This window comes from Solanum pennellii, chromosome 2 (genome assembly GCF_001406875.1).
Source record: "Solanum pennellii chromosome 2, SPENNV200".
NCBI lineage: Eukaryota > Viridiplantae > Streptophyta > Magnoliopsida > Solanales > Solanaceae > Solanum > Solanum pennellii.
The window spans coordinates 37,752,296-37,765,819 of record NC_028638.1 but is presented as its reverse complement, the minus strand read 5'-3'; the positions used below and the strand labels follow the sequence as shown (position 1 = coordinate 37,765,819).

At 35.6% G+C, this 13,524-nt stretch overlaps 1 protein-coding gene and 1 pseudogene across 1 annotated transcript in view; both read right to left on the bottom strand.

Moving 5' to 3' along the window:
- LOC107011480 (aminopeptidase P1-like) overlaps positions 1–4,395 on the bottom strand; it is a 10,244-nt gene extending 5,849 nt beyond the window's left edge. The window contains exons 1-7 of the mRNA XM_015210999.1: positions 4,203–4,395; positions 4,059–4,122; positions 3,733–3,872; positions 2,503–2,787; positions 2,280–2,402; positions 1,886–2,188; positions 462–548 (exon numbers count right to left, since the gene is read on the bottom strand). Coding sequence (XP_015066485.1) covers positions 462–548; positions 1,886–2,188; positions 2,280–2,402; positions 2,503–2,787; positions 3,733–3,872; positions 4,059–4,122; positions 4,203–4,295 — 1,095 coding nt within the window. The 5' untranslated portion in view covers positions 4,296–4,395. The remainder of the gene's footprint in view (positions 1–461; positions 549–1,885; positions 2,189–2,279; positions 2,403–2,502; positions 2,788–3,732; positions 3,873–4,058; positions 4,123–4,202) is intronic.
- Positions 4,396–5,610: 1,215 nt separating this feature from the next.
- Positions 5,611–12,953, bottom strand: LOC107009978 (annotated as a pseudogene).
- Positions 12,954–13,524: the final 571 nt, after the last annotated feature.

The window sequence follows — 13,524 nt, the reverse complement described above, 5'->3', positions numbered from 1 at the left end:
GGGGGGGGGGATATTTTTAATGGTTAATTTGTTAAATGTTGTTTTCTTTTGGTGATTATTTGTTAACTTTTTTATCTTACATTATTTTGTTATTGTTTGTCATATTGTAATTCTTGAAGTCCTCTCAACTCCCACTAAAGAAAGACTCTAGCTGTTTGTCCAGGGCCACCAAACCCACTTAACTAAAATCCTGGGTCCACTGCTATAGGTAGATCTCTTATTTTATCCACCTGGAGATGGATGGTGTCATATTCTGGAGACCGATGGTGATAAGAAAGACAAACAACACACATGTAGAAACAACACAAGAACACAATCTCATATAATATGGGGGACGATATCAAGTGCAATTGGCAGTAATTAACCATAAGGTTATTTTACCTCTGAGAAGCTTTTCAGTGAACTGTCAATGACAGCACACGCAAAAAAAACCTCAAAGGCTCTAAGAAGCTATCATTTACCTGCCTATCCAGCCAGGCGAGATATTGCACGACAGCTGCTCCATCCCGAATGTGGGCGTTCTTCAATCCTTTCATCTCAACAGGGTTCTAGAAATACAAGCCAGTCATTTAGAATGAACAGTAAGAATTAAGATTTAGAGAAATAACTAAATCACAAAACACACTAATTTTCCAAAATCCTAATATATTTGGCAGCGTCTAAGAGACAACTACCAAATGATCTTGGTGGTCTGTTCCTCTGCACTGGATCATAAATTGAAAGAGGAGAAAGAAGACTGAGAAATTAGGGGGTGAGGAATGGGGCATTAAAACAAACAGCAATGATGAAAAATAACACCATTATTCCCAACAAAGAGCAGCGCAAGGAGATCACTGTTACTCCCTAAACCCATAAGGATTTGATTTTGTAATCATAAGAATCATAATCCAAGCTGGTGTAATAATCCTTAACAGAAAAATACTAAGCTGTTAAGAACAAAGTAGCAATGGCCAACAAATCTGACTACAAGAAGGAAAATACGACCCAATGGAACTAAGCTTTGGTTAGTCACAATATCCAAAAGAAGAGCTTAATACGACCCAATGGAACTAAGCTTTGGTTAGTCACAATATCCAAAAGAAGAGCTTAATACATCCGAAAAGAAATATTACAAGTAGATGCATTTGTCCACACCTCTTATAGGAGGGAAATAGGGGGAAAATCGCCATGATCGTTGTACTTCCAAAAAGAAAAAACTCAAAATTGAATTTAGATGTTTTTAACCAAATTATAACTGAAAATAAAAATGAAAATCATTTTCTCGTGATAGAAGTGTCCGCGCCAACTTGCGTGTACCTTGGCTATCCCACCAGCTACCCACACAGGTACAGGGTTAGGAAAATGGAAGGAAATTACCCTTGGCCTTTTTTGCCAGTGCTGGGAATTGAACCTGATATCTCATGGTTCTCCTCCACCTCATTACCACTGATCACGCCCTTGGGTATGCCAAACAAGGAAAATCAAAAAGGTCCATGATGTGCGCAATGCTTCCATTCAAGCATCCTTAACTCAACTTCAGTATGAAATGTTGTGGCATATTGAGGTTGTACAAGAGCAAGGAATAAAGATGTCGTTTTAGCTGGAAATATAAAATAAACCAACATCTGGCAGCCTTCAACTTAATCTTAGCCTATTTACTTTTAGCTGATATACTAAAGTTGTATTTGTTTGCCGACACATTAACAAGAGATAACACTTTCCCTCTTCTTGTTTCATATTTTTTTCTCAGTGGAGTACTGACCCATTACCCAATAAGCAAGGCACTGACCCACTACCCGGTTAGCAACCAACAATGTCTGTGGAAACACCTACCAGACTTACAATCACCAAAAAACTCGAGACTACTTTCTTGGGGATAAGATTATTCATGGTTAGTATGAATCACCTTTAGGGCTTTCGCAACGGCCAATGGTGACTGCTTAAGGAGGACTTTATCAGCATTCAATTTCAAGTACAAAGCAAAGCAGCATGCACCAGTGTCAACCCAAATGAGGTCATTCACAAGCTCTGCTGTCTGAATTTCACCATTTCCTGTATCCTTGCCACAATTAGTCTCCGTATTCAATCCGGCCGGAGTTTTGTCAGCTGAGGAAGGAGTGAGTTGATCAGATGCAAGTAAGACTGTATCTGAGCTAACATCACCATATTCCCGTACAAAAATTCCATTTTCCTTCATGTAAGAGTTTGCCTGGGACATTAACATGCTTACTTAAGAGCAGAAAATAGAAAGACGCAAATGAATTGAACTTAAATCAAATGATTATGCAATGCACATGCACCTCAGATGACAACTTTCTTTTATCCACATACAAGAAGGCCGAGGTCAATGTCACAATAGCAAATGCATGAACAACCGGGCTATATGATACATCTGTTCCACGGACATTATACAACCAGGCAACCTGCAAAATGCAATCATATCGGAGTAAGACAGAGAATATAAGACCAAATTCACCGAAACAGTAAAATGAATACATTTGGATTCAGGGTTTACAGATTTACTTCATCAAGTGCTGTTATTATTATGGCACGAGCTTTTTCCTTTACAAGCTTTGCTCTCAAATCTTTCAACTTATCTGCAACAGAGCAACCAGCAAATTCTAAAGGATGCACGATCAAGGGATTTGTTTCGGCAGGTGGCTGATTTTTCCAGACTTCATCTACCAAGTTTCTAGCTGTTGGAACCAACTTTTGCTGTTTCTTAGCAAAAGCACGCTCCCATTTCTGTGCAGTATCTACTGATATACACCATGGATCAACACCAATAGCTGCATCCTTTGGCAGATTCTAGTATATAGCACATAAATTACATATGTCAACCGAAATTGAATCTCAAGAAGTTCCTACTCACTAACCTGAAATTCAGAAGAAGATTCATAGCAAACACATTCATTGTGTCAGCAGAGAGAGCATAACTAGAGAGAAAATCTGGATAGGGGAACAAAAGTTCTTGAAATGTAAGAACTGTTCCTGATTGCTAATGGTGTGAGAGAGAGCTTCCACCTTCCAGTCGTCAGGACTTAAAAGATTTTATTCATTTCTCTGATATGATCAAAGACATACCAGTTGTTTTGTTTCTTCTTGTTTTCAACAAAATTTGTTCCATCTGTTTGTAAACTCGTTTAACCAGGACAAACTAACTAGGCAACTATAATCACCAGAATTAGCTCAATTGGCAAAGGTGAGAGACTTTTCCTAGATCATAAGTTCAAGCCCTTCTCCTAGCAAACTGTCCAGTATTTGAGTGGAGAAGGGTAGTGACCCTCATCCCTGAGTTCTGATGTTGCAGTTGGTCCAAGGGGTTGGCTCTAGGCGGATTTCCCTGTCATCCAGGAAAAAAAAAAACAAGGCAACTATACATTGGTTCAAGTCAAGACCTTAGGACTTAGGAGTCACTCCCTCTGTCTCAATTGATGTGGCATACTTCCCTTTTTAATCTGTCTCAAAAAGAATGTCATACTTTCTTATTTGAATGTACTTGAAAGCTTTCTACTTTAACCTCATTGAGATGATTTAAAGCCCCACAAATTGTTTTAGATCACAAATTCAAAAAGTTTCTATTTCTCACCTAAACTCCGTGCCTAATCAACACAAATTGGGACCACATAAATTGGGACGTGGAATAGCATCTTTCTCATCAACTCTAAAATAGGCTAATTATTTGCTAGATCTACAGTCTTCACAAAATGCAAGAAATCAAGAAGGATTAAGAAATCAAGAAGGATTACTCACATCTGCCATCCAAATATCAAGTGCAGGGTCTTCTCCCATACGCATGAGCTTCCATTGCTCACTAAGCTGCTGAGATGCCTGCAAAAAGTAGCGACCATCGGTCCACAGAAGTGCTTCGTTCATTGATATAAGCGCTATACCTATCACAGTAAACACAATACTTAAATTAAGTTCAATCCAAATTATACAATGCGGATCAGCACTGAAAAAAAAGATATATCACAGGAATCACAATTCATGAACAGAATTTGCAAAATGAATAACAAAAACTAGCAGAAATACATAAAATTTTAACTAAATCAGAAAGAAAAAAGAGCGGGACAAACCAGCACTTCCGGTGAATCCAGAGACGAAATCGCGCCTCTTATCTCGTGCGGAAACATATTCGCTCTGTAAAATCACGGAAGAAGCAATAGAAATTAGACCTAGAAGACAACAGTTGAATAGATGATAGTGATAAAAGCAGAAACCTGATGATAATCTTCGGAAGGAACGATTAAAGCATTGAGAGGAGGAGAGTGAGAAGCCATCAAAGACCTCAGAGCTGCGAGAGTGTCCGCCATCGTCTGTCTCTTTCGTTCGTTCTGGAAATGGAGGAGAGATGGGAGAATTGACTTGTTATGTGTATTTATTATCAGGAGATTGATTGTATTTGTAATCAAAGCAAAATAGGCAAATAATTTGTTCAAGTCAAGGAATATCAAACCAAGATTGCACTTGCACTTGGACTAACCACGTCGCCTCTCCTAACAAAAATAATTTATTTAGAATAAAAATATGTTTAAAAACAATATTTAGGGACATTTTTTGACAAATTTATTAGCCATAGAAGTATTTTTAGTAATTTTATACATTATTTTGCATAATTGAAGGTCGTGGTGTCTGTTTGCAACAAATTGTAAAGTGACAGAAAAGAAATTGAAATATGAAGAAACATGATTTTATTGATCAAGATAAATTGCGGGTACAATTCTGTTATAATCCATCAATTTGCGGAGTATTCGAGATCTTGATCTCTTTATGGATTTCTGAGATGTCTTTTAAGAAAATTTAGTACCCTTTATATAGGCATAAATTAGGGTTTAGGGTTAAATAGCGTCCAAGAAATCCTAATATGAATTGAACATAATTTGTGGAGTTCTTACTTGAATTGAATGTCTCTTCTAGAGTCCCACAAAATTTCAATGTCTACAGTGTCATTGCATACTTTTTTGGTAAAGCCTTCACCTCTCACGGCTAAAGTCAATACCATGAACCTAGAAAGGTACATACACTTATTTATTCCGTCAATGAAATTGCAATTGATTTTGATGATTATGTCGATGGAATCAATAAGGTAAAGGGTATGGGCCATTATGTCACTCCCTAGTGCACCAACGTTGATAATAATGCAGGTAAATTGATTAAGTGGAGGTCAGAAAAGCTAGAAAAAGACCAGTCCAGGAACCAAATTGGAAGATGCACCAAGGGGAGCCAAATTACAATGCTTTCATCCGTAAAACAATGGTGTTTAGTGTTTAAATATAGGAATAGCAGCCTAATAAGCAAAAGGTAACAAAAAATATCCTTGAGAATGGTAATATCAAGTCTATAAGTTTCTATATCGATGAAATATTATAAATTTATAACCATATACAAACTTCAAAACAAGTAGAATAGTTAAATTAGAAATGTATAATATGCAAAAACTGAGACCAGGGAATCGGGGAAAGGATAATCAACAATGTAGTATATGTAGAGAAGATAATAAGCGTCTTCATATCCAAAGAAAATCTGTGAAGCGCAAAAACCAATGAAATAAAGGTGAAATCAATCTACAAGAGGAAAAATAACGATATTTGTGATTGAATATAAAGATAAACTTTTGAGACAACGTCATCAATTCTGAACCAACTTTTTGACTGTTGCAGCCATATATTTGCCTTGATATTCAACAAACGCTAGCTTTGTGTCACTAGCCTCTCATGTTCCATCACCAACAAATACACCAGCACCATAGGGAGTACCCCATTAGATGTAGTCCATTTTGAACATACCAGCGCCAAATGTGTATCCAATGGGAACAAAAGAGCATACCATGGAAGGCTAGTTGGGTGATAGCTATCCGACTACATACAAAAAAACACGTTAATTAAGTAATGAGATTTTGCCCCATTAATTTCAAAAAAGCAAAAAGGTAAATGGTGACAAACAAGTCTTACTTATTGAAACTCTTAATACAACAATTCTAATCAAGCTAAGTGATTTGACTGCACTTTTGTAGACCTAGTAGAGAGTAGAAGTGAATAAATTACATGGTTGCACCTATTTAGGATTTTTAAATTTAACCAATCGCATAATTTAGAACTAGACATGAATTCCTCAAAAAAAATGAGAATCCTATATTCAGGTTTTGGTGAAGATATCAGTAGAAACTAAAGAAGCTACGGTTCGATTCCTAAACGGTGGTAGGCTATGTGAATCCTATATAACCCATTTGCTTGTATTAGTCTCTCTTTCTGAAGTAGATGACGTTGACTAAAACTGAATTCCAACTAATTCGCCTAAAAAGATCTTTTTCCCATGATTGTGCCCAATTTTGAAAAGATAACACAATTACACATCAATCCCAAAACTAAGGTCAACTTTAAATTCTCACCATACTGCTTCAGGTCAATCCTCCCAAATCATTATAAGAGATAAATTAATTCTTAAAAAGTTAAAACTTTGCATAGAAAATTTGATTGGTCAATAGACTCAACATTATGAAATAAAACCTAGGAACTCAAATTATTATCTTAAAAATATAAAAAGTATGATCCATAAAAAGCAAGATATCCACAGACTGACTCAGGAGCAGAAATAGCATGCAGAAAACTTTTAACTAATCCAAAACCTGAATATCTTAAACACAAACATTCATTATGAAGCAAAATTTTATCTTTACATGATATACACTAAAACAATAAAAATGCAAGGACTCGAGGTGTTATCATATTTTTCTTCTGATTTTTCAAAAGAATAAAGGGAAAAGAAAGTGCTATCCCTCTGTTATTGTTTCATATCAAATTGATCCCTCTATTTCCCTTGAAAGAATACCAAGCTTCTGAACTACTTAAATCTACCATTTGGCGTAATGATTGAAGCAATGCAATAACCTAACCATGAGTTAGTAATTTCAAAATGACTATAAATTTAGTCTCAAACAGAAAGGTATGAAGTATGGTTTTCCATTGTCATTGGTGTTAGCATGATTGGACAGATTCTAAATATATGTATATATCTATGTTATAACTCTAAATATTTGTGTAATGATGATATGAGATAGTATAGATTAATATATCATATTTAGAGAGACATTACAATTAGGAATAACATATATTTGCTGAATGAGTTCTCTCAAATGAGAGTTCTTCCATTAAATAGAAATAATTATGTTTTACATGCATAAATATATGTTATTCCTAATTGTAATATCTCTGAAAATATGCTATATTAATCTATACTATCTCCGATCATCATTATACAAATATTTAGAGTTATAACATAGATATGTACAAATATTTAGAATTTGTCCAATCATACTAACAATTGGCATCAATGACACTGGACCATTCCTAGTGAACAACAACATACTGACATTCCTCGACTAATTGGGAGTGTTACTCACATCTTTCTACCATTAACTTCCACGTCAATGGATGATCTATTTATGTTATTTTTAAAGTGATTCTGAGATATCTTAAGTTTTTCATCTAACTTACATCAGAAACTTCATATCTAGGATGATGACTGATTAATTTGCAATTTTGAATCTCTAAGAATTTCTGAAATGCATAAACATTGATCAAAGTATTAAGAGAAAACTTATAAAAAATTCATACAGGCCTTTCGAAATTTTATGCATAGAAACACCCACCTTACAATAGGGATTTAAGATATTCTTTGCAACAACATACAAACTTTCAGACATAATTCAATGTTGACCAGTGTTAAGCTTCATTATCTATTTAGATGGACAATACGATTTTCTAGTAAAGAAAGAGCGGTGTCATTTCTCAACAATAAAATCTCAGTTACAATAGCAAGTTGTTATTTCTCTAACCACTAATAAGCTTCTTGGAACCCAGATGTAATCCAATAAGATGGTTTGAATTTTAGAGACTTGGAAAGACGTTTGGTATGTTGGACAAGCATAGATAGTTCTAGCATAAAAATTTAATACTACTTTATCCACCAAACTAATCCGTGGATACCCGAATTAGTAATTAGTATCGATATAAATAATCTCTGTCATATAGTATAATAACAGTACGAAAATTAATTAGCCTGAAATAAAAGAATAAGAATTACAAAAAGAATCCTCTTGAGCCTCTCAAGCTTTTTTTTCCTACCAAATAAGGTGGAGGGTGTTTTTGTAATCAAACAATAACTTCTTAGAAATTATTCAATGCAGGTTATTTTTTACATAACAAACCAAACAGTCAATAAGAAAAAATACCAGGAATCAAGATAACTAATTATAGCATAACCTATCCACAAACTAAACGACCCCTTAAAGTGTGCAACAGAAAAATTTTCATTCTCCAAGAGGAATTCAAATGTCTTTTTTTTAGAATTTGTATTGTTGTATTCATCAGCATTAGGATTGCTCGCTAACACCAAACATGTTACAGGGAAGTGAGATTCAAATCTAAATTTTACAAAGTACCTTGGAAATCAACCAACTCTTCTACTTCCTCTATACAATTCTGTTACCACCAAAAAAATAGAATTTTCAGGCACTTCCATTTCACATCATGAATAGACCTGATCTTGTGTTCAAAGCACCTTTTATTTCTTTCTTTCCAAATTGTCCACCATATGCATGAGGGCATTATCCTCCACCATTTTTTGACTTCTGCTTTCGCCTCTTCTAATCCAACATCTCATCAGACTGGCATTGTCCATGTTATTTTTGTGAGATGGAAAAACAGATTCCACACTTGAGTCGTGAACTTACAGTGTAGGAACAGGTGATTATTTGTTTCTCTTGTTTCATTGCACAAAAAACACCTAGTCACCACTACTCTCCCCTTCTTTTGTAGTACTTCATAGTAAGGCCCTTTTTAACTTCTAGCCAAGTGAAACCTCTCACCTTGGTTGGAGCTATATTCTTCCTTACATTCATCCATATCCTTGGCTATTCCTCTTGCATAACACTATTCTCCCTCTTGTACATATTTTGAACAGAGAAACTTCCTTCTGTAGTTTGTCTCCACCTTAGCTTGTCAGGTTCCATTGTGGTTCCAACAAAAATTTCCACTTTATTTAGCAAACTAGCCACCCTTTCCACTTCCCAATCATTTAGATTTCTTCTGAATTTGAAATTCCATCCATGGTTAGACCAACATTCAACAACTTTTATCTTTGGATTCCTACATACCTTCATAAGATTTGGGAATCTGTAATGCAATGGAGCTTCACCTAGCCAATTATCGTTTCAAAACCTAGTTTTGTGGCCATTGTCCACCCTAATGATAGAGTTCTTCTGCAACTTTGGCCATAGTACTTTGGTTGCCCTTCAAACACCTACCCCCATATGTAGTATTTACCTCATTTGAGCACCAGGTTTGGTTTGCCCCAACTTATGGATAATTGCTTGCTTCCAAAGAGAGGACTCTTCTTCACAAAATCTCCAAAGCCACTACATCAAAAGGTTATTATCTTGTGTATTCAGATTTCTTACTCCTAGTTCTCCTTGGGCTTTTGCTAGATTTAGTCTCTTCCTATTTTACTAGATTGTAACTCTTTCCTTCTTTACTCTTCTTCCATAAAAATCTCTTCTTAAACTATTGAGTTTTTCCACCACACTGTCCGAGATGACGAACAAAGACATAACATAGATGGGTAAGGAATCCAAGACTGAATTAATCAGTGTGATGCTTCCCCCTAAATATAAGTATTGTGACTTCCATATTTTTGCTAATCTCCTTTCAAACTTTTCTATAATTCTATCCCATATCTCGACCTCTTTGAATTTCCTGATTAAAGGCATGCCTAAGTACTCACAAGGCAGAGTATCGACACCACATCCATTGCAAGTATGAACAAGAAAGGAGATAGCAGATCCCCTTGTCTAAGTCCTCTTCCTGAGGGAAAGGAACCAACAGGTTCTCCATTCACTAAAATAGAGAACCTGATAGTTTTAATACCAAAATTGATCCACTTCAGCCATCTTTTCCAAATCCCATCTGTTTCAAGACACTTAGTAGATAGCCCCAATTCACGTGGTCATAGGCCTTTTCAATATCTAATTTGCACATCAAACCAGCTACCTCACCCCTGATCCTTGTACATATACATTTATTAGCTATTAAGGCAGCATTCATAATGTGTATTTCTTTCATAAAAGTCATTTGATGTTTGTTGACCAGTCTATCCACTACATTATTTAGTCTTTCAGTTATTACTTTTGCAATTATTTTGTACACTCCTGAAATCAGACTAATGGGCCTAAAGTCCCTTGAGTTCACCGCTCCTGCTCTTTTAGAGATAAGGTCTATGTAAGTAGCATTTAAACTTCTTTCAAAAGCTTGATGCTCATGGAAATAATGCATTGTACCCATGATGTCACCCTTAACTACGTCTTAAAACGTCTGAAAGAAGTTCATATTGAAACCATCTGGGCCAGGTGCCTTATCGATTGCACATGACTTGATGTTCTCCCATATTTCTTTCTCATCAAAGTTCCTCTATAGCCACATCTAGTCTTATAATGAAATGGTTGTTGCACCATGTATATTAAAATCAGGTCTCCACTCTTTAGTTTCTTTATACAATTTTTGATAGTGGCTTTGTATGGCACTCTATATTGCTTCTGTCTCAGTGATGACTTGTCCTTTACCTCGAATGCGTCAATGGAATTGTATTTTTTGTGGAATTAGCCATCTGATGGAAGAACTTTGTGTTCTTGTCTCAACTTTTCAACCATTATACTCTCGACCTTTGTCTGCAAGATATTTCTTCCTTTTTTGCCACCTCCTCGAACTCCATGGCTAAGTGTGTCTTCTGAACTAAATCATCTTGACAAAGCATTCTTTGTTCCTGTATGGTTTCCAAAACACCCAACCGATACAATATTTCTTCTTTCCTCTGCTTTCAAACACCCCTGTTGCTTCTGCTCCATTGTATTAACTCCTTTTTAAGAAGCTTAAACTTATTAGCTAAAATGTATGAGGGTCTGCCATAGTTGAGAAAAGAGCTCCACCAATCTTTCGCTTTGTGTTTAAAGCCCTCCACTTCTAGCCAGTATTTACAAATTTAAAATAAGATTTCTTAAAGTTACAGTTCCACAACTGAGTAGGATTGGATTCAGATCCTATCCTTGGGAGTAAAGTCTGCCAGACTAAAAGATAAACATTCTCCAAGTCTGCTGAATACAATCAATCCTAGAAGCACTGTTATGACTTTCTCCCCCTGCTCTATGTGAAAGATCCTCCAAATAAAGGAGGATCTACCGATTCCAAATTATTTATACATTCATAGAATTCTGTCATCGCCCTAGAGTTTCTATGACAATTTGTTCTCTATGTCACAAACCTTGTGACATTGAAATCCCCACACGCCACTCATGGTCCCTCATAAATATTTATGCTAACTTCTAAAGCACTCCAAAGTTTTCTTCTATTCACTGTGTTACAATTATCATATACTGACTAAGATACCAAGTTAGATCCTCGTTTATCCCAGTGAATTTACATGTGCTCAGTTGGCTCGCAACTTCTATCAATTCCCCCTCCCATTCCCTTTTATCCCACATAAACAAGATCCCTCCACTGCTACCCCTTGCCTCCAGATGCTCTTTCCCTACCCATTTATTAGCTCATAATTCTTTTAGTAGATTCTTCACATCTCCCTCCAACTAAGTCTCTATGAGGACATAGATATTTGTTCCCCATTGATGCACAAGTTGTTTCAACAACTGCACGGGGAGACTCGTTTTTCTTAATAGCACAAGGAATATCAAGTGGAAGAAAGGATTATTGTGAAACTGAAGTCTATGATTTGGAAAGCTCATAGAGAATTATGTTTTTTATGCAATACGGTGATTTATGAATATGTTGAAAGCACTTTCAGGGACAGAGAATTGTGCTTTGCTTTTCTATACTCATTGGTCTGTTCATTTCTTAGGCATTAGTGCATTAAGTTGCTCTCAATGCACTCATCCCACCCAGCTGCACCGGAATGGAAGGTTACATCTAATTAATGTCTTATATTTAAGCAAACAATTTAACATAATAGGATTGATGATTTCTCTCCTTTCATAAATTTGATTAGTTCCATCTATGGAATATTTTTATAATTCTGTCTCAGATATGATCATTATATTATGAGGAAAATCAGCAGTGCTTCTCGTGTCTCAAGTTGGGTATTGCTTAAGTGTCATTAGAAATGAAAAATGCAGTTAACTACATAGTTGAAGAGCAATGGTTCTTAGGCATTCACATATATAAGCAACGGTGCATGTGCACCCGCTACCTCAATCTAAGACTCTATATACACAACACACACATATAGTCGCATACCGACCTTACCTACTCCTAAAATGTTCACAAAAACTTATCATAAATATATAACTAACTCACTCCACAAGATAGAACAGTTATGAAGATCAAAATATCTATTTAACTTAGCAAACTAAAATGTTTAAAGCTTACGCTTTAGTCTCTTATCCACCTCCTTGAGTCCTAGAACTGATGAAAAACCCAGTGGGCTTTCCCGCAAGCTTCTGCTCACTCTATAATTGTCTAGTAGAATCAAAAACGACTTCATTTGAGCCGTCATGCACCCATACCTCATTGGAAAACCCAAACAAAAAACCATCAACATCAGCAAGCTCATCCAGTTAGGGTAATTCTGAAACTAAATTATCCTTCACTAGGCCCTACATTTGAACAAGAACATCTTCAAATAGAGTTTCGGGTACCCGATAAAGAACTGCATCAACGCCTTCCACAACTTTAACTCATTTCTTCATTCTCCTCGCTAAGCTCTCCACGTGTCCATACATGGAGTAAAATATGATGAATAATTTCAGGTTCTGGGTGTACGCCGGTAGTAGTGAGTCTATGGAGCAGTAGGATACGAAAACGACATCGTTAGAGGCGGAATCAGACTCGCCTTTGGGACGGTGGTGGGTTTTGGGAAGTAGATTTGGAAATCTTCTTCTTGCTGGGAATACAACTACATCCTTTTTCCATTATTATATCAACTCAATTTGGGTTTTTTTTTAGGGTTTTAGTAGTGAGAGATTTTAGATCGGAAAAGATGGAGTGTCGCTGGCGGGAATGGAGATGGTGATACTGATTATTTGTAGCTAGGTATATATAGATCGATTTGGTTTGTTTTTTCATTTAAAAAATCTAAATAATTTATGATTTATTAAATCCAAAATCAAATTAAACCATGCAAAGTCGGATTTTTCAAAAAGAAAATTATTTTTTAGTTTTTTCTATTTTTTACAAATTTTGGGACTTAAATTCAAGAAATCCAATTATGGGTAGAGATGTCCTTATTCATGCTTCTTTAACTCAATATTTAAAATTGATTATAACTTAAAATACATAAATAGTGAAACTACGAGAATTTAAAGTAAAAAAAAATACTTATGTTGAATAGCAAAATTAGAATTAACCTTGCTAACTCAAACGATGGCATTAAGGTAATGACGACAAATTAAAAAATAAAATAAAAAGAAGACATCGCTTGATACACTAAAATAGGTATTTGTGTAAGATAAAACGTATAATAAATATCAGATTAATAGGGCAA